The sequence below is a fragment of the Leptodactylus fuscus genome, chromosome 5 (genome assembly GCF_031893055.1).
Source record: "Leptodactylus fuscus isolate aLepFus1 chromosome 5, aLepFus1.hap2, whole genome shotgun sequence".
NCBI classification, from domain to species: domain Eukaryota; kingdom Metazoa; phylum Chordata; class Amphibia; order Anura; family Leptodactylidae; genus Leptodactylus; species Leptodactylus fuscus.
The window spans coordinates 58,691,702-58,712,265 of NC_134269.1; the positions used below are offsets into that span (position 1 = coordinate 58,691,702).

The window sequence follows — 20,564 nt, forward strand, 5'->3', positions numbered from 1 at the left end:
TATGGCATGTCTGCCTGATTCTTCTATATTGTGCAATTTTCTAAACCCTCTCCTTGCCAAACTGTTTATGTAACGTACTACATTCATTTTATTGAAAATATGGGTATGTTCACATATGGCAGATTTGTTACAGATGTTTCTGCAACTGAAATACATTCAATACATCCAAATGGGTTTTTTTCTTGTGCATATGCGTAGATTTCTGCAAGTCCTTTATAGATGAACTGGACAGTTACAGAAATGTCTGCAGCTATTCTAACATGCAAGTAAATATACAGTAACCTAAAGTCCTGTTCACATCGCTACGTCTTTGGTGCACTGTGGACATATGATGCTCTGAGAAGAGTAAAATCCATGTTTAAGGAGAAGCAGTAACAATGCAAATGCAAAATGCTATCCAATATGCAGGCAGCTTGTTATACAGCAGGAGGAGCGAAGCAGATTTATGTTGATTGTAGGTTAGAGTCCAGTGGGTGGTCCAATTCAGTGAGATAGCTGTCAATCACTGATAGGACCGCCCATATGACTCCTAAGCATAGAAAGAGCAGAGCTACCATGAAAATATACATCAATCTGTTCAGCTCCTCCTCTATAACAAGCTGTCAGCAGACTGGGCTGCATGTTCAATGTGATAGGTTTACTTCAAAAATTGCACAGCATTTTTTTCTGCGACATGTGGAGGACATTTGGCAAAATCTCATCCACTTTGCCTCTGTGAATGTTGCAAATGTGTTGCTCACAATTAGCATAAAAATAAAAGCCATAAATAAATTATTATTGCAAAATTAACTAATTGGAATCCAAATATTCAGATCCAAATATATATATTTAATAATGGTACAAAAGTGAATATAATATTCCCATTTTTCAATATTTTGCATATCACGCTTTTATATTATACTAGGATGGCCATTAACCCCTTCCCGCCGATGGCATTTTTTGATTTTCGTTTTTCACTCCCCTCCTTCTAAACCCCATAACTTTTTTATTTCTCTGCTCCCAGAGCCATATGAGGTCTTAATCTTTGCGGGACAAATTTTTCTTCATGATGCTGCCATTAATTATTCTGTATAATGTACTGGGAAGCTGGATCTGTCTTCGGTGGGGCACGTCGCTGGTCCTCTTCATCACTGAGAAAGGGGGCCAAGGTCCTGCTAATCTGCCAATGGATCTCGGTGTAAGCCTACAACCAGGTCCAACTCCCCCCCCCCCAGCAGGATATAGGACACTGACTATTCGCCACACTGATGACAGTGATACAATACACTGGCACAGGACACATTGCTCACCAGGAGGGGTGGCACAGCAGGTTAGGCAGGGTATCCTCAGTGCCCTCTCCCTCTGCCCTTCATCAAATGATTCACTGCAACGTGGAGTAAAACCCTTCCGGGTTCCCGCTCCCATTTCCTGCAGTGTGAGGAGCAGCAGCGTAGACCGGCCGTATTGAGCACTTTCCTGGACCAAACAACCCCTTCCCCTCCACCAAATCCCCCTTGTGTGTGATCTTCACATAAATACGGACAAAGTTACTTTCCCTTTCTATGCCATCTTGGATCCCTGAAAGAAAAATGTCCAACCCAATATCATTCAGGTGTACACCATCCTTTCACAGTAGCATCCAATTGTCTCCTTCAAGCTGGTAGTGCCTGACCACTACTCCGCCCAGTGTCTGTATGTGGTGAGACACTACTGTTGACCCCCCCTAAGCAAGAACTGCACCCTTTCTATTCCATATTGGATCCCCGCTACAAAAATGTCCAGTTCAATGTCATTTAGGTGTATACCATGCTTCGCAGCAGCATCCGATTGTCCCCCTGTAGCTGGTAGTGCCTGACCACTACTGCCAACAATCTGTTGAGTGTTTTCTTGATCTCTCAAGCGCGGGCGGATCACGCTGCACTGTAACCTTGGACTCACCTCATACAGCGACTAAGGCCGTAAAAAGGTTGTTGGAAACCTGTCGAAGTCCGATCGTATCCTGGTGATCAGCTCTGGCCACCAGACAGAGACCATGTTGTTACCGCCTGCATGGATTACCCAAAGTAAATTGGCTGACTGTTGGGATCACTAGGGACATTCGGGCAGACAAATCTGTTATTACTTTCGGCCGGCACGACCTCCTGCCCGACGTATATGTTCCCATCTAAAATAGATACTTTTTTGGGAAGGAGGCTATTATTATTGGTATCTACTTTTGGGGAAAGGGCTATCCTTATTCTATCTACATATACTATATAATACGCTTCTGGCCCCGGCAAATATGTATACTCTATAATATAAAATATGTATACTATATAATAAGTACTCTCCCCCCCCCCATTAACGCCAGTGCTGGTCCCTTTTCCTGGCTTTGGGGATGACTTTGCTCCCGGTGGTTGCTCCTCTCATGCTTGACTACTGCCACTTATTGAGGTCGGAATATCCCGGACCTTAGGGGCACATAAATCACAATTATTGTACACAATGCAAAATAGCCAGCACCACAAATCAGTCAATTCTGCTAGTTGTGTCCTGATATTCTCTAGCTATATGACAACAAACTTGGATCTGCAATGTGATACTTTGTTGTTTTTTACAACTTGGAGTAACCCGAGATATTTAAAGGTAGACTGAGTGTACCTGTTGCGGTCTTGATGCACGTGTGTGACCAGTGTTTTGGGTTTTTTTTAAGATTTCTGTAGTATCCTCCTATTAACTATTCCTAAGACACGTGGCGCCTCCTCCCTAGTCGTGTTATCCCGTTCTGTTATAGGTGCAATACTTATATCCAGAGCAATATTTATCCCAGGACATGCTTCCACCTCACAATGGCTTCTAATAGAAAGTTGGATGATATTGCGACTCCAATATATATGCGGACTCCTTGCAGACGGAATACAAGCGCTAGTGTGAACCAACCCTAAAATGAATCCTTAATTCCCTGTATCCTGCAACCTAAATTCATATTCTATTCACAAAACAACACTGACAGAACAAGTAGCTGAAATCTCTTTTGTCTCCCATTCATTTTAACCCTCTACTAACATGGGAGTGTTTGAATAAATGCACCTCTCATATTTACATTAAGACAGTGTTCACATTCTTCCAGTGCTGATAGCATTACTGACTGAAGTTGGAACCTGAAAGTGAGTCATGAACTCATATACTTAATACCATCAGGTTTATTTACTTTTCTCGGAGCTTTCTGCTTAGGTGCTTTTTAGCTGACCTCATGTAAGGCAGAGCTGTGATCTGTGACTACAGCTGAGCTCCAGTGCCTATGGGGAGCCTGGGCTAGTCTGATATACTCCTCCCCATTGATTCATGCTGCTGTTTTTTCCCTCCCACTGTAGCTCTGGCTTCTCCAGTGAGCTACACAATAGCAGAAACATGTGACACAGCAGGGAACTAGCAAACTGTGCTACAACTTTGTAAACTTGCTGCTATCGGTGACTTAGCAAGTTCTGCCAGGCCAATTACAAAAGTATTTTGCAAGGGTCTCTCCCTACCACATGTGCAAATCCTTCCTCTCCTGGGGACAAGCTTAGGCTGAACAACATAAACTATCATCTAAGTGTTTTCCCCATTTAGAAGCAAAAAACATTAGAGGAGGGGGAAGCTAGCCAGTCGGCTCTTGGGCATCTGGAAGCTGTTGTAAGTGGAAAAGGAGCCCCTGTACTGGTGCCTTGCTCAACTTGAGCAGGGGGACCAGCCAGCTTGCTTACCCTTTCCCTTACCTTTTTTTTTTTTTTTTTTTTTTTACATGCGACAGCTCATTGAGCTGCTGATGCCGGCTGGCTGCTCCTTGTTCCTGGTCTTGTAGATCCTGCCAGCGCCAGGGCCGGCTTAGCCTTCCCTCTGAGCAGGTCTCCTGTCCTTCAAGTTGCTTTGACAGGGCTGGCAGGGACCCACGAGAACTTCCCTGCCCAGCGCTGCCCTGGATAAGCCTGTGGGCGGCCCCGTCCCGCCCCCCTCCTGAGCCACCAATGAATGGTAAGCCCTTGAGGAGAAGGGGGAAGGGAAATCCCTGGACACCACGGCCTCTCAATATCCAGCTAGTTTATGCAGGAAGCCGGCTTGCAGGACAGCGGGGAGTGCAGTGCACAGTGAGGGGCAGACACGGCTCAGGCAGCCGCTACTTCCAGTGCTCGTTAACCCTTCGCTGAGGTACCAGAGGGCAGCAGAAGATGAGAGCCGTCCTGCTGGGCTGCTGTGTGTGCCTGCTGCTACTATGTCCTGCCCTGGGCAGCGCTGTGTACAGGAGGGAGCAGGAGGAATCCCTCGCCCCTGTGCCTGCTAACAGCACCGTGCAGACTCCGGTCACTCAGGGCAACGACTCCTCTGTGGTGACCCGCTTCAACAACATAGGGCAATACATGCCCACCATCAAGAGCGTTTTCATCTTCGTGTGCGGCTTCAGCACCTTCCTCATCGGCTGCCTCATCGTCAAGATATTCAGGTACTGGCTGTGCAGCATGTTAGCAGGGGGGTGTAAACCTCTGCAACAGGCTGACAACTTGTTGCAAGGCTTGGTCAGTCAGAGCAGTTCTGGGCTGTGGTAGAGGCTGCTCTGACAGTATAATATTCCATCTGGTATGGACATGCCATGTGCCCAGGGCTAGAGCTTACTTGTGCGGGACAACTAGTATATATGTGACAGTGTAAGTTTCTGTTGTGCGGGCACCAGTCACATTGCAAAGGTGCCTGCAATTATTTAATGGCATTTTCTGAGCTAACCAGCTCCTCTTCTATTAGAATAATCATATTTACCCTATGCATCCTATTTCTAGCAGTGTTAACAGGGGCCCTAGAAGTAACCAGGGGACCCGGAGCAAAGCATAGACCGAATATTCAAGGTACCCTGACTGCCAACTACAGCAAGAGAGGTTTGGTCTTTTCCTGACTTCTGCACTTAGTTTTCCTTCCTGTCACCTTTTCCTGTACAGTTTCCCTATCCGACTCCATTGACACCAGTAACTTCTCAGTTTCGGAGTTGAGGTGGCCCTCTTTGGATTTAGTGCCCCATAGCAGCTGTTACTGCATACCCCTCCCACAGTTAAAATGTTTAATCTGCGTTATTATGTTACGGTATAAAGCCATAGAAAAAAATATTATGTATATGACTCAAAACAAGTATCAGTCCACTTTGGGCAAGTTTTTGCCAACCAAAAGGCACAACTTTTTGATTTCTCTGTTTTTCTAGTTGAATGAATCTTGTTTTCTGCAGAATAGTTTAGGAATACACATAACTTATTGATTCATTCATGTGGAGGTGGCTGCAAATATAGGATCTAGCCTGGCATTTATTTGTTTATTCTGCTGTTACTCTTTTTATGAGCACTACCAAATATGTATTTTTATTTTATTTTTTTTAATTGTGTTGCGTTGATAGTATATTTATGGGTGGTGGAGGATTTCACTTTTGTTTTCTTAGGAATATAAAGGTTTTTCAAAGCAGTAAAGCCTATCATGGGTACACAGATATAGGCAGTTTCGGCTGTCTCTGGCATTGCTTTATTGGTAGATGCTTATAGTAGATTGGGGTGCTTTTGCTGGGCTCCAAGCTGCCATGGTACTCCATTGATAATCATCCAGTCACATGGCATCACTGGTCTAATAGACAGCTTCCTCCTGTCAAACACCTGACAACTATTGACTGTAGCATAGATGTGACTACTGACTATCAACATTAACAACATTTCAAGTAATTCCACATTCCTATAAACTCAGCTGAACTCTTGTGCCCCAGTATGATACTTCAGTCTTCAGATTACTTGAGACGGAAGCTCCACGATGCGGAAACAATGCTTTTTTTTTGTTGCAGAATTTGCTATATTTTAATGAGCCAAAGCCAAGTGTGGCTTCAATGGGAATGGGAAATGTATAGAAAGCTCTAATACTTCTCCCTTCTATTACATTCACTTCTGGCTTTGGCTTAAAAAATTGCAGCAAAATCTTCAACAAAAAAAACAGCTTTTCCACAATGTGGGCCCTTCGCCTTACAATACCAGCAGAATGAAGATCAACAGAACGGGCCCTGCAGACACTGAGCCCACAGGAGCTGCTGAATTGTGGAAACGGCTCAGGAATCATAGTACAGGCTGCAACTCAAGATCAATGAAAAGTAATGCAATACATCTTCTAAGTTTCTGAACTTTCATTTCACTTTTGTCATTTCCCTTTAAACTGGGGCTAAATGAAGATTTACATTGTGAGACATCTTTACTAGCAACTCTTGTTGCCGCTGCTGTTATTGCACACATCACTGATTCCTCAATGTTCACTCTTCTAGACATCAAAAACTATTTCAGTGACCAGCAACTTACTAGAAGAAATAAGTACAAATAAAACTTCACTTTTAATAAATATCTTAAAAAAAAACAAAAAAAACCTAATATGAAAAGGTCACTGTGCGTCACACACACTAGGGGATCCATGTAGATAAAGACCTCCCCATGTAACTTGTGAACAGTCTAACCCCTATAAGGAGCAGGAACTTACAATTTTTGTTACTTTCTACTTATCCTTGTTTTCAGAACCAGGTAAATCTCTCAATATTAAGGTCAGTCTCCAAGGTCTTGAAGAAGGTTTGCTCCTCCTCCAACAAGATTTTCATAAGTCTCAATGAGCTGTTAGTGACCTCGCTCTCCCACTTCTCTTGAATGGTGGTGGATTTCAGACGTGGTGCTGGTGTAAGGGAGATCCTCAATCCCCTAGGAACAATTTGGTGCTTCAAATAATTTTCCAAGGACTGGATCTCCCACCAACACCTGTAGAGGTCTTTGTATACCCTAGATACATTTTTAAAGGTGCCTTTCAAAGATGGGGGGGACTGGAGGAGGATCCTAAGATATCTCCCTCTGAGAATAGTTTTAGAAAGTAACAAAAATTGTAAGTTCCTGCTTCCTGCTCCTTATAGGGGTTAGACTGTTCACAAGTTACATGCGGAGGTCTTTATCTACATGGACCCCCTAGTGTGTGACGCACAGTGACCTTTATATTAGATCTCTTTTAAAGATATTTATTAAAAGAAGTTTTATTTGCATTTATTTCTTCTAGTAAGTTGCTGGTCAGTGAAATATATGCTGTTATTGCAGGTGTTCTATTTTACTTAGTGACCTCCACTATACTAGAACGAAATGGTGCATTAAACATGTGTCGTGTTCTTACTTGGGGCCCTCCATTCTGCAGCCTCTGGTTCCATTGCTCTGTTTTATTGTCTGTCCCAAGCTTTCAGCACAGTGTCTGTCATAGGGCAGTGATGTACAAAAAATCCATATGTTTAGTGTATGGTCAGATCTTCTTTTAGCAGGATGGAGGATTGGTTTAATGTCCTTTTTTATAAGCAGTTTTCCCAGATTATTTTGGACTATTAGAATGAAATATATGCACTCTGAAACACATACATATGTATAATCCTATGCTTACCTTTACCTGTTGCATAGGCCCTAGAACTGATGCTCTTTCTTTGTACCCTGAGGTCATGGCACCAATATTATAAGATTTGACACCCAAATCCTGTGGTCAAATAGTGGTCCTCACACTTCTATAGCGTGGACCTCAAATAATTGCGTAAACTACAGAAGTCAGCCCTGCTAGTAATTTTTCCATTAATAAAACAAGGCTTTAGTTTTTGTTGTATTGTAGATTATCTGTATTTCTGGGCAACTCCATTAGTAGAATTTTATTATCCTTGCCCCATGACAGTCGTATGAAAGTCATATGTACATGTAATAACACGTGAATCCATGTCTTCCTGTACGCTGCAGCTGTAGATCTGTAACAGATGTGCGGTGCATTGAACAGGGTTAAAGGAAAGTCGACTGGAAGTGCAGAAACTTCCTAATGTCGGGTTTATAAAAGTTCAGTCCCTGAGTGCTGGAGATGACAGCTGTAGGGGCTGAGATGGGAAACAGTACATCCATGTATATGTTCCTCTCTACGGTGCAGATTTATTCTAGTTTAATCCTACTTATTTAGTTTTAGTACCTTATTAAAGTGGCAGCATATTCTTAAAGGGAGTGTCTATATTAGATGTGATTTAGTTCTGCCTGCAAAATAACAGGGAATTTCTTCTGAAAATGATGTATCCATTAGACTCCAATTGATTTCCATGAATGCCAAGTTTGTCATCCCTCCTGTGACACTGCAGGGAAACCAATCACTTATGTAATACTCCTGGAAAAGATGTTGTATATTCTCATGTACAGGATATCCTGTGAAATTTCTTTAGAGAATGGGTTGGGGTGTGAAATCAGGTTTCTACAGCAAGTCTGCCCCATGACACTGACTCCTGTCACATCACCAAAAATTGTTGGGTTGCGATTCGTCTCCTTCACTAGTGCTAGTGAATGTGACCCCTGAGGGTGCTGCAACCTTTGCAAAAAAAAAGTTGAACAATGTTTGACTTTTTTTGTAGCTCGAAGCTGCTGCTTGCTGAAGATTACAGTGTGACTCTATTGGCCAACACTAGTGAAGGGGTCACAGTGACCCGACTATCTATAGTGGCACAACATGAGTCATGGCCAAAATCATTGTGCAGCCTTAGCTTAATACCGTGATATTACTTTGAAGCACGATCTTGAGAAGAATACCCCTTTTTCTGTTATATAATATGCTATAACTCTTTTGAGAGGACAACTGATGTAGAAAACCTCACTGTATTTTAATACATTTTTTTCCTTCCTCTACAAGTATTTCTTGCTGTTATATAGCCAGCCTGGATAGGTGATTCTGCTTGTCTGGAATGGTATTGTGTCTGTGTATTTCAGGATGGATATTATGTTACTTGTAGGCACTTAAAGCTGAATCCGCTCCTATTGTCTCCATTCACAGTAAACATGTCTTGTGATTTAGTGCAGTCAGAACATCTGTTGGGTAAAGTTACTCTGTAACAATGTGATCTGTATCGTGTGCGTTCTGACAGATGCCTTTATTTGTCTATTGTCATGAGACACATTCTGAATACAGTGACTTTAGTGCTATAATACGGTGTATTCATGATCTGACCACAGTGGAATTTCTTACATTGTTCATAAAGCTTTTTATTTAGCGGCACATACATATAAAAGCCTCACCTTTTCTTAGGTTATGGTCTGGCATTATAAACTGTGGCTACTATGTATGTTTTTTGGGGGGTTATGGTGTATGCTGTATCGTTATTTTCATTATTCGTAGTTTTATTGTGATGGTAAAATTACAATATTGGCTTATCTTTTGGCTCCGCTGGCTGAGATTCTAGTATTTCATGTACCCGATCTCATGGATTAGGTTTACAAATTACTATCCACTGTATATGATTCATAGGCTGCAGCAATGAGAGGCCCTGTGCGGGGCCGAATGTCATACGCCCACTTCAAATACAGAAATCTGACATGCCATATGGACAACACATTGGGATAACGTAAGCCTCTTTTAATAGTCAGCTGGAAAATCTCTGCATGCAACAGTTGTATCTGGACCTTCAGCTGCAGGTGTTTAGGAAGTACAGTCATGGCCAAAAGTTTTGAGAATGACACAAATATTATATTTTCACATGATCTGCTGCCCTCTGTTTTTATGTGTGTTTGTCAGATGTTTTTATCACATACAGAAATATAATTGCAATCATATTATGAGTAACAAAAGCTTATATTGACAGTTAGAATGAGTTAATGCAGCAAGTCAATATTTGCAGTGTTGACCCTTCTTCTTCAGGACCTCTGCAATTCTCCCTGGCATGCTCTCAAGCAACTTCTGGACCAAATCCTGACTGATAGCAGTCCATTCTTGCACAATCAATGCTTGCATTTTGTCAGAATTTGTAGGTTTTTGTTTGTCCATCCGTCTCTTGATGATTGACCACAAGTTCTCAATGGGATTAAGATCTGGGGAGTTTCCAGGCCATGGACCCAAAATCTCTGTTTTGTTCCCTGAGCCATTTAGTTATCACCTTTGCTTTATGGCAAGGTGCTCCATCATGCTGGAAAAGGCATTGTTGATCACCAAACTGCTCTTGGACGGTTGGGAGAAGTTGATCTTGGAGGACATTCTGGTACCATTCTTTATTCATGGCTGTGTTTTTAGGCAAGACTGTGAGAGAGCGCTTGGCTGAGAAGCAACCCCACATATGAATGGTTTCAGGATGCTTTACAGTTGGCATGAGACAAGACTGGTAGTAGCGCTCACCTCGTCTTCTCCAAATAAGCTGTTTTCCAGATGTCCCAAACAATCGAAAAGGGGATTCATCAGAGAAAATGACTTTACCCCAGTCCTCAGCAGTCCACTCCCCTGTACCTTTTGCAGAATATCAGTCTGTCCCTGATGTTTTTTCTGGAGAGAAGTGGCTTCTTCGCTGCCCTCCTTGAGACCAGGCCTTGCTCCAAGATTCTCCGCCTCACAGTGCGTGCAGATTCACTCACACCTGCCTGCTGCCATTCCTGAGCAAGCTCTGCACTGCTGGTAGCCCGATCCCACAGCTGAAACACTTTTAAGAGATGGTCCTGGCGCTTGCTGGTCTTTCTTGGGCGCCCTGGAGCCTGTTTGCCAACAATGGAACCTCTCTCCTTGAAGTTCTTGATGATGCGATAGATTGTTGACTGAGGTGCAATCTTTCTAGCTGCAATACTCTTCCCTGTTAGGCCATTTTTGTGCAGTGCAATGATGACTGCACGTGTTTCTTTAGAGATGACCATGGTTAACTGAAGAGAAACAATGATGCCAAGCACCAGCCTCCTTTTAAAGTGTCCAGTGGTGTCATTCTTACTTAATCATGACAGACTGATCTCCAGCCCTGTCCTCATCAACACCCACAGCTGTGTTAATGGAGCAATCACTGAAACGATGTTAGCTGGTCCTTTTAAGGCAGGGCTGCAGTGATGTTGAAATGTGTTTTGTGGGATAAAGTTCATTTTCTAGGCAAATATTGACTTTGCAAGTAATTGCTGTTAAGCTGATCAATCTTTATAACATTCTGGAGTATATGCAAATTGCCATTAGCAAAATTGAAGCAGTAGACTTTGTAAAAATTAATATTTGTATCATTCTCAAAACTTTTGGCCATGACTGTAGATACATGGAGATTGGAGACACTTTAATTATTTTATGTTATTGAGTTGTTATATCCTCTGTTATATGAATCATTGTTAAACAAATATCATACACCTTTATGGGATATCCATATTGTGTGCCATGTCTGATAGGTGTGGGGCTCTATCTCCAGTATTGTGCTCATCTGTTCCCATAACTCCCACAGAAATGATATTGGAGAGTGTTTTGCATGCATGGCCATTTCTTCATTCTTTGCCTTGATGTGCAAAAGGTGTTTAGGGGCATAAAATGTAACTATTCAGGGCTCCAGATTACTACCAAAAAGGATAGCATTATACTGTTCAAAGGGTCCACTGGAGAGGGATATACTGTTGTGGGGTGTCACTGGATAACCTTATACTCTCAGGATACCACTGAAGAACATTATACTGTTGTTGGGTGGGGCACTGGAGAGCCTTGTACTATTGTGGTGATGGGGGGAGGGTGGGTCGTCAATGAGAAGCATTATACTGTGCACTGGGCCACTGGGGAGCATTTTACTGTTTGGTGACTAAAACTTTGCTTTGATTCCTATATTGTCTGTTTTGGGACTAATGGCTCATAACTATTTTTTTCGCCCACGAGAATTGTTTCTTTAGGCCACAATTACACATTTATCCATTGTCTAAAAAATGTTACTAGGGATGTCCTGTTCATAGATAGGACACCTTCAGAGTAAGTAGAAGGAGTTTTGTTTTGCTTTGACACAATGAATGGAGATGGGAGAGGCTGATTCTCCTCACAGCCTCAACACAAGTCTGCAAACTGCTGAAGCTAAACATTTTGTACATGTAACATCTTAAAATGTAAGAAAAACCTACTTATGCACTTGTATCTACTTCTGGCTTTTTGTGTGATTATAGATTAGGTATTTTTTCACTGACAACAAGCAACTTTCCTTATTGTGCTCATAGATTACTCTTCCTATGTCAGGGATCGTAGTAGCTGCATCATGCCTGTATGTATTAGCCCTATATCTGCAGTTTATTGCTCCTGGATCTCCTATATTATGGTTACTTGTAGAGATGAGCGAGTAGTATTCGATCGAATACCTCCCCTGCATAGTTATTGGTGTACTCAATCGAATACCATGTGGTAAACGCAGTAAAAATTTGATTCCCCTCCCACCTTCCCTGGCGCTTTTTTAAACCAATAACTATGCAGGGGAGGTATTCCATCGAATATTACTTGCTCATCTCTAATGACTTGTGCTAATAGTATAAATGGTTGCATTTGTAGCAACAGACTACATTATCTATGTGTTAAAGGGGCTCTATCATTGGCAAAAGTCATTTTTAACTACCGTATATACTCGAGTATAAGCCGACCCGAATATAAGCCGAGACCCCTAATTTTACCACAAAAAACTGGGAAAACTTATTGACTCGAGTATAAGTCGATTGCAGATAAAAAGTCTGGTCATGTGCATTGCAGCTTAGTAACTCCATGAGCCTCATAGTAATAGCACTTAACCCCATCATGTCCCTCACATTAACCCCCTGTGTGCCTCACATAAGAGTTACTGATATGTGGGACATATGGAGGTAATAATTAGGTATCTTCATAATTAAGGTCCTTCATTAGTACCCTCATGTGTCTCACATATTAGTAACCCTTATATGGGGCACACAGGAGTTAATGAGGGACATGATGGGGTTAACTGTTATTAATGTGAGGCACATGGAGTTACTGAAACTAAATGAATAACCCCAAATGCCTGACATTAATAGGCAGAGTAACTAAAGGAAGGTCCCTGTGTGTGTCACGTTACTGTAGCTTCCTCTCCTCCATACAACAGACATCTTCCATAAGACACAATGAATCCTGGCCACTCAACTGCAGGGTAGATGCTAAATCTGAGTGTGCTAAAGGACCGCTGATGACGTCATGACCATGTGATCAGACTCTGGTGTGGGCGGAGCTACTAGGATTTAGACTCAACCTTATCTGCAGATGTTGCATACCAGTGGCTACAGGACCTTTGATGACATCACAGGCACGCGACCTCATGACAAGCCAATCACAGAGCAGTAGCACTAAAGGACCTCCCCCTTCCAGGTCCTTCCAGGTTTCTGTGCTCCGTGGACCCTGACTCGTGTATAAGCTGAGGAGAGCTATTTCAGCATGAAAAATGTGCTGAAAAAGTCAGCTTATACTCGAGTATATACGGTAATCACAGCCTTGCATAGCCTTTAGAAAGACTATTTCACAGGTACCTTTTGTATGTTAATTGCACTCCTCTCTGCTATTCTCTCCTATCTGTGTGTGCAAGCAGGAAGTTGAGTCAGCAGCAGCAGCCTGTGCTGTATACACTCATAGGAAAGAATAGCAGAGGGTGCACGATGAGACTTCCGGGGTGCACCAAGAGGCTAATTAGCATAAGGATAAAAACGGTCTCATTTAAAAACCACTGAGGCAATTTACATACAAAAGGTACAATTTACATACAAAAGGTACATGTGGAATAGACTTTCTAAAGGCTATGCAAGGATGTGATTAGTGAAAAATTACTTTTCCCAATGATAGAGCCCCTTTAAACGTGCTTTAAGTAAACTCTTTATCTGTTGTCTTTCTAGGGCTAGAAGACAAGTATTCAACCCCCATACAATACCTTAGATAACCATTTGTTACATTTAGGATAGCACATTGGCCTTTACTTTATTATATTGGCAAACATGTAAGTATGGGCTTTCACATTTTCTTGTTTGATGATCCCAGAGGATTGAGTGTTTTATTCCTGTGCAGAGCTCATTTGTAGGACAACAAAGCATGAAATTGCTCTTTGCTTTTGGACACGGACCCCACCAGTTGCTGATTAGAAGACGGTGCTGTCGCGTTTCTCAGCTGTTGTACATCACAATGTAAATATTACATAACCCCTAGAACAAACAGCTCTATGTTTCTACATACATTCCCAGGTATAATAGTTCCAGTTTACCTGTATTTGCACGTGGAGGCTGTGCAGAGTGCAGAATAGTAGCTTACATGTGTAAATGTGTATACATTTTATAAACCTCGATGTGTTTGCAGAGTTGACCACTGCTGATACAAACCCTGCACAGTTTTCATATGTTGAGACTGTCTTTTTACACCTTGCATATCTATAGTTTATTATTTAGGCCAAAAGGCATCAGTATCAGACTGGGGTGACGTATTGCATGTTTGTGGCAAATTACCTGCAGAAAATGACAGGATCACAAATCCAATCCACACACTTTGGAATAAACCTGCAGCACCAAGGCCTGAAGTATTCAGACTGGTGTATTCTACAGAGTTTGTGCCTAATTCATACTTGCATAGTAGATGAGGTTGGATGAAGACACAGGTTAGCCAAGTCTAACCTATACTGCTAAAGTGTTGAAAGGCAACCCCCCCCCCCCCAAAAAAAAATAAAAAAAAAAAAAATATGAGGCTTATTCCATTTGCCCCATGTTGGGGAAAAAATTCCAATCTGACGATCAGTATGAAACACTGGATCAATTTGTCCTTATCAAAATCTACAACCCATAACTGTGATATTTTCTGTGTGGTAAAGGCATCCAAGCCCTCTTTGAACTTGTGCAATGAATCCACTATCACCACATGCTGTGGTAGCGACTTCCGTTGTCTCCTTGTCACTGTCATTGACTTATGCCCCTTTCACACTTGTTCTCATTGTCTGGTTTGTGTATTCCACTGGGTTTCCTTCTTCTGCCCCAGTGAAACTGAACAGGGGACCGAAACCTGGTGGTGAGTTCTAAAACCCATTCACTTGAGTGGGTTTGCGAGGTCCTATGGGTACACTTACTGTCCACCAAAATCCCCAAGTCTTTTCTGACTCTGGTGATCTTGCATCTAAACATAAGTCTATGCCAGCTCCTTGCTCAGGAAAGTGGTGCATGTGGGGTACAGAATTTTTGCAAAAAAACCCCCAAAAAACTTTTTTAATGGCTTATATACAGTTTTTTCAGAGTTTTGCTCTACAGGTTTGGCACCACCTGCTGTTTGTCAATTTTTGTTATGGATGTCGCTTTGTCTTTTAACCCTTGTAGAGTAGTTCTAACTGCAGGGACTAAACCTTTTATCTTACAGTATCTGGCCCTTGTGTAGCTGTAGTCTCGTGCAAGTCTGTTTATTTAAAGCTGGTCATATACCTTCAATACATGGCAGAATTTTGGTATCCCTACATCTATTGCTCTTGATCCCACCAGTATGATGTCTTACAGCAAATAAATTCCCCTGTAATCATTCAAAATACATGCATGCTCTGCTGAGCAGTACTGTGATTGGGAACTGGTAAATGTTATTCAAGGTGTTATAGGCACCTTAAGTCTGGGTTTACACTGCACTTTTCTAGTGCAGAACTGCATGCAGTTATTAATAGCAGTAACAGGTTACACTTTACTTAGCATTTCATCTGTATACTAAGGGCCAATTGATTGAAAACGTCTGATTTGCTGGCCTAGTAGAAATGTGCTATTCATAGCTGCAGTTAAAACTACATACAAGTCTTGAGTAAAAAGCAATGTGTAAACACAGCCTAAGAAAATCCACTGACTGTACGTGTATGTATTGACACTGTATGTGTATGTACTCCAAAGGTAGAGTGGAATAAGCTTCTAGCAATCATCTCTCTTGAGAACAAAACAATGGGGATGCTGAAATCCAACATATCTAGGTCTTCTTTCCTACACACCTGTCACTGAATATGCCATACATGTCTAGTAAATGAGGGTCCCAATATTGTAGCTTTCCGAAAATCTAAAATAAAATTAACCTGATGGCTTAAAAATTTTCACTGACGTCAGTGTGAACTTCAACTAAAATGTTTGCCTACGTTTTTTCCTGTTAAAATGGAAAACCCATGTTGAACAATGTCAGTGTAAACAGAATTTTACGTAGCTTCAAATCCTCTGCTTCCCTTCACACAGTCATAGTTAAATGATAGAATTGTGTCCGCCTGCCTTTTAACTAGTCCCTCTCCCCCATGACCTACTGTTACGTCAGGAGCAAGTGCCTGTTCCCACAGACTAATGTAATAATACGTCAAGAAGATGTTTGCTATTGTGGGAAGCCAGTGTGCTGTCATGGCGATGGGGGTCCTATGGAAGGCCCCCACATCACCATCATAAATAAAGCTTTAAAGGGGTTGTCCCATAACAAGGATTCTATCTATACTGCTAGTTTATGTGATTATAAGAATTATTCGAAATACATTGCTTTATTAAAACTGCTTTGTTTGGCCACTATCTTAATTTATTCACTTCATTGTTTACATGCGTTTCTATGACCACAGCCCCCCCGACCACGGGCTTATCTGCTCAGTCCCCAAGTGAGGTAGCTGCCTGCTCTCAGCTCTTAGCTGTGCATGTCTCTGCCACAGACAAGCAACTGAGGTCCTTAGATAGGGGAGGGGGGAGGTGAGAGCTCCAGGATTTCTGAGCTGTTTTATCTCCTGCTCTTCTACTTATCAGTCAGTTTAATTGAATTTGGCTGATAAGGGCTGAGATAGGGAGTCCGGTACCTCTGTATGTATTACAAACTAACTCAAATCCAGCTCTGCTACATCAGCCTGTACATCAGCTTCATACTGTGGTAATTCATTTACAACCAATCCCTCATTACTGACTGCAAACATAGCAGATAGCAGAGCAAGTGAAACCCCGCCCACTAATGTGCCGAGAAAACCAGGAAGTGAAGAGAGCACACAGCATAGCTATTACGCGCATAATAGATTGAAAGCATAGGGAAAAAAAGCCTCTCATTGATTTCAATGGGGAGCGCACTTATGCCAGCTCCCATTCAACTCAATGGGAGCTGCTTTTTATGCGCTCATTCTGAACGTGTTTTTACGATCAGAATGAGCGCAGCGTTACATCGTGTGAAGGCTCCCTAAGCTAATGAATGTGTTTTTATCTTCCTAATAATTCCAGCACCCTATATGTGAACAGATCCTACAGTAGACCTACTACTGGGTCCAGTAGTCCAGTACACATAAGAGAAAAATTAGCTGAATCTACCGATTTTGGCAGGGCATCTTATCTTATGTACATGTGGCCCCTCTACTTTCCCCTGACATATAAGACATTTTGAATTTTATCATGCCGGTTTCTTCTATTTTTTTTTTTCTCTGCCACCACATTCCTGCTCTCTTTTATAAATGCATGCATGCTTGGCTAAACTGGACTTGCATATATACACTATGAGTCTTTAGTAATAAATGTTGAAAAGATATGGCAAGACCTAAAACACTCGAGATTATTGGGCCAGTTATTGGGTACTACCTATTGTAGCAACATTTGCTCCTGATAGTTGGCCCCTTTACAAAGTGTTCTCATCAAAGATACTCGACTGTGGATAAAACGTTGCCCAGTGTAGACGGGGACGTGCATCTGCCATGATGGACCTCTATGTCCCGCCATGATCACACTGGTGATTATTTAGGCGTGTACAGTACAGATTATACTCCATGTTAATGGAGCTCAGCGTGCGCTATCTTCGCACCTTAATAAAGGGCTTTTACCTGTAATAAAATCTCTTCTAAGGGCTCGTTCACATCTGCGCCCGGTCTCCGTTCTGCAGTTTTCCGTTTCCTGCACAAAACAGAGGCAGGAGACGGAAACCTGCAGGACTCTTTCTCACCCATTCATTTGAATGGGTGAGAAAGCTGTCTGGCCGTGAGCGGCGGTGAGGGTTTTATGCTCTCTGCCGTGAAACCGGGTTTTTTAATCCGGACACAGAGTCGGACATGCAGTACTCTGTGTCCGGATTTAAAAAAACGGTTTTGCGGCGGAGAGCATAAAACGCTCACCGCCGGACCCAGTCTGTGGTTTCCGTCTTCTTGCATGCAGAAGACGGAAACCACAGAACGGAGTGCCGAACGCAGGTGTGTACCTAGCGTAAGTCTTTCATCTCCTAACAAAGATTGATAGGCTGGGTTGTGCAGGCAAAAATGGGTGCATTAGCAGACATGGCCAACTCTTTCCATACAGATTCAAATTCGGTTTTCTTGGCAGTAAGATTGTACGCAAAAAACAGTATGTTGTTAATACCAATACCAGCCACTACATTAGCATATAAGTGGTGAAGAAGTGATTTTTGTGGAGGTAGACTCCCTATTCTACTACAACTAGCTAACTATCATTACATGGCTTTGTTGTGTCCTTCCGGGTACAATGGTGACCAGCAGTTTCTCATAGTATAGGTTTATCTTGAGCTATTGACTTGTAAACAGATGTGATGCTCGGTGTATAGGATGACAGGTTTCTGTTCTACTTCCTGCGCTACTGTGTAGACCTGGCTTGTCTCTGGAGTTTGGCCAGACCCCCAGCCATAAGACAGAGGAGGGTTAAAGTAGTTCCGTTTCATCCTCTGTTTTTCTTCTAAACAGTAATTGTGGTGACGTCACAGGACGTGAGGCCTCTTCTCTCTCTGCTCCAGTCTTGTTGGAGACCTCCTCGGTTACAGCAACATCATGGATTACTTAAACTAAGAATAACAACTGCGCCTCAGGAATGAACCTCTATATGCTGCTTTGCCAATTGGAAGGGAAGCTAAAAGGGAGTAAACACAAGCGCCTTATCTAAACTCAAGCAGAATTAATATAGAAATCATCAATCGGATGTAACAGATGGGCCTGTGACAGCGGAATGTAATTTACTGTCGCTGCCTCTGCCGACTTTAATCATTGTGCTGTTTGTATAGGGATTCCCAACTCCCAATGTCACACTTAATTAAATTATAAGCCTTTCCATTGTTGGGAATGTGACATGTATTTGTTTTATATAATTTTGATTTTATTTAAGAGTCAGAGCAAAGTGAGGATAGCCGGGAAGATTGGAGGCTACCTCGAGGAGCTGTTGTGAATGTTGCTTAACCATGACTCTTTCTTTTACTATATATACACTTCAGTACCTCTTGGTATTTATAAAAAAAAAAAAAAAAATCAAAACCAAAATCTTATCGATAAACTTGGTTGTGGTTGTCCGGTATTTTAAAGCATATTAAACTAACACAGATAGGTCAGGCTCATGTGAGTGTCACATTATTATTATTATTATTATTATTATTATTATTATTATTTTTTTATTCTCATGCAAATTTTTGCTTCCATTGCAGAGATATTCATTTATTTCAGAATATGCAAATAAACAAACAGGAGCACCGAGGGCTACATTGCTCCAAACTGGTACATCCTACAGGAATGCCCTCCTTCTTCTTTGAGTGACAGGGCCAGGCAATATTTTAGCTTGGCTCCCTGATTCTATCACTTAACCCCCTTCCCAATATCCACCTGTTATTATAGTGGCTGTCAAGTCTAAACATGGCCAGGCTCAGAAGGAGAGTAGCTGCCAGATCTCCACTGCATTGATTGCTGATATTAACCCTGCTAAAGCCTTTACCAAAACGCCATTTTCCCGACAGTGGATGGACGCTGCCATTTTGGTTTGGATTGCAAATCTATAGGCATTTCTCAATACATTACAGTACATTGAGAATTTGTATTTTAACATGTTCGATGATCTGGTATTGTAACAAAGACATGCTTTGTCTGAATTAGATAAAAAGGGCTGGAATAGGCAACCACAGATATTTGATTTGATTCTCCCCAACATACGTGAGACTGCACAGGCACTTAATGACATACACAGCAAAGTTGCTAGTGCAAGTAAAATAGTCTTTTATAGGGATACCCGGTCCAATGTATGGGTGAAAGACTATGTTAGCTTTAATTACATGTGCAGACATGACAAGCAAGGCTGGGTTGTTCACTTGGGAGCCTGTTTTTTTCTGGGTATTCTTATCATGAAGCCCACATTGGCTCATACATGTCTTTTCCTCCAGTTTTTCGATCATCTGGTGCAAGGGAGAAAGGCTCCCTATAAGATCAACCAAAGCGGGTTTAATATTCTGCACCCTAGTGACAGACTTCTTACTTTGCAGAATTCTTTCCACTCCTGCCTAAAACTTTTGCATGTTCCTGTACATTTGCATCCAGTCACCGGCCCCTGCTGGTATCCTCACGGTGCCCATCCTGTTCTGCCTGGCACCTCTGTAAAACATATCAGCTGTGATGAAGGCCTTGCTGCTCTGGAGACTGTCACAGCAGGGCATCAGGAATGGTTAATTAACACTCATTTACACTAATGATACAATGATTTGTGGACTTATGGGACCACTCTACCAGTCAGATTTTGATGCAGATGAATGGGGATTAACTCTTCCTGTCAAACTGCTGTGGCAGCCGCTTGGAGCAGAGAAGATGATAACTTTCATGAGTATGACAGCCATAAGGTATGTAAGATATCCTCCTAGCATAAATCCAACGTGACAGGTTCCCCTGTAGGACTTCAGCTGCCCACTCATAGTTCAACAGGGAGTTCTCCCGGAAAGTGACAAAACTGACAGGTTGTCAGTCCTGGCCCGTTGTTACCAACTATGAAACTGCTTAAGTTTAGATGTCATTTTGTATAGAAAGCAAAACTGTCGTATACTGATAGATGAAAAATAGTTGTCTTTGTTGTATTCAAAAGGAAGAA

The 20,564-nt window shown here is 42.1% G+C and overlaps 1 protein-coding gene across 1 annotated transcript in view; it reads left to right on the plus strand.

The window, feature by feature from the left end:
• Nucleotides 1-4,103: 4,103 nt before the first annotated feature.
• The window catches only part of FAM174B (family with sequence similarity 174 member B), a 49,089-nt gene continuing 32,628 nt past the window's right edge, over nucleotides 4,104-20,564 (plus strand). Inside the window, exon 1 of the mRNA XM_075273293.1 lies at nucleotides 4,104-4,438. Within this exon, the coding sequence (XP_075129394.1) occupies nucleotides 4,167-4,438 (272 nt within the window). The 5' untranslated portion in view covers nucleotides 4,104-4,166. The remainder of the gene's footprint in view (nucleotides 4,439-20,564) is intronic.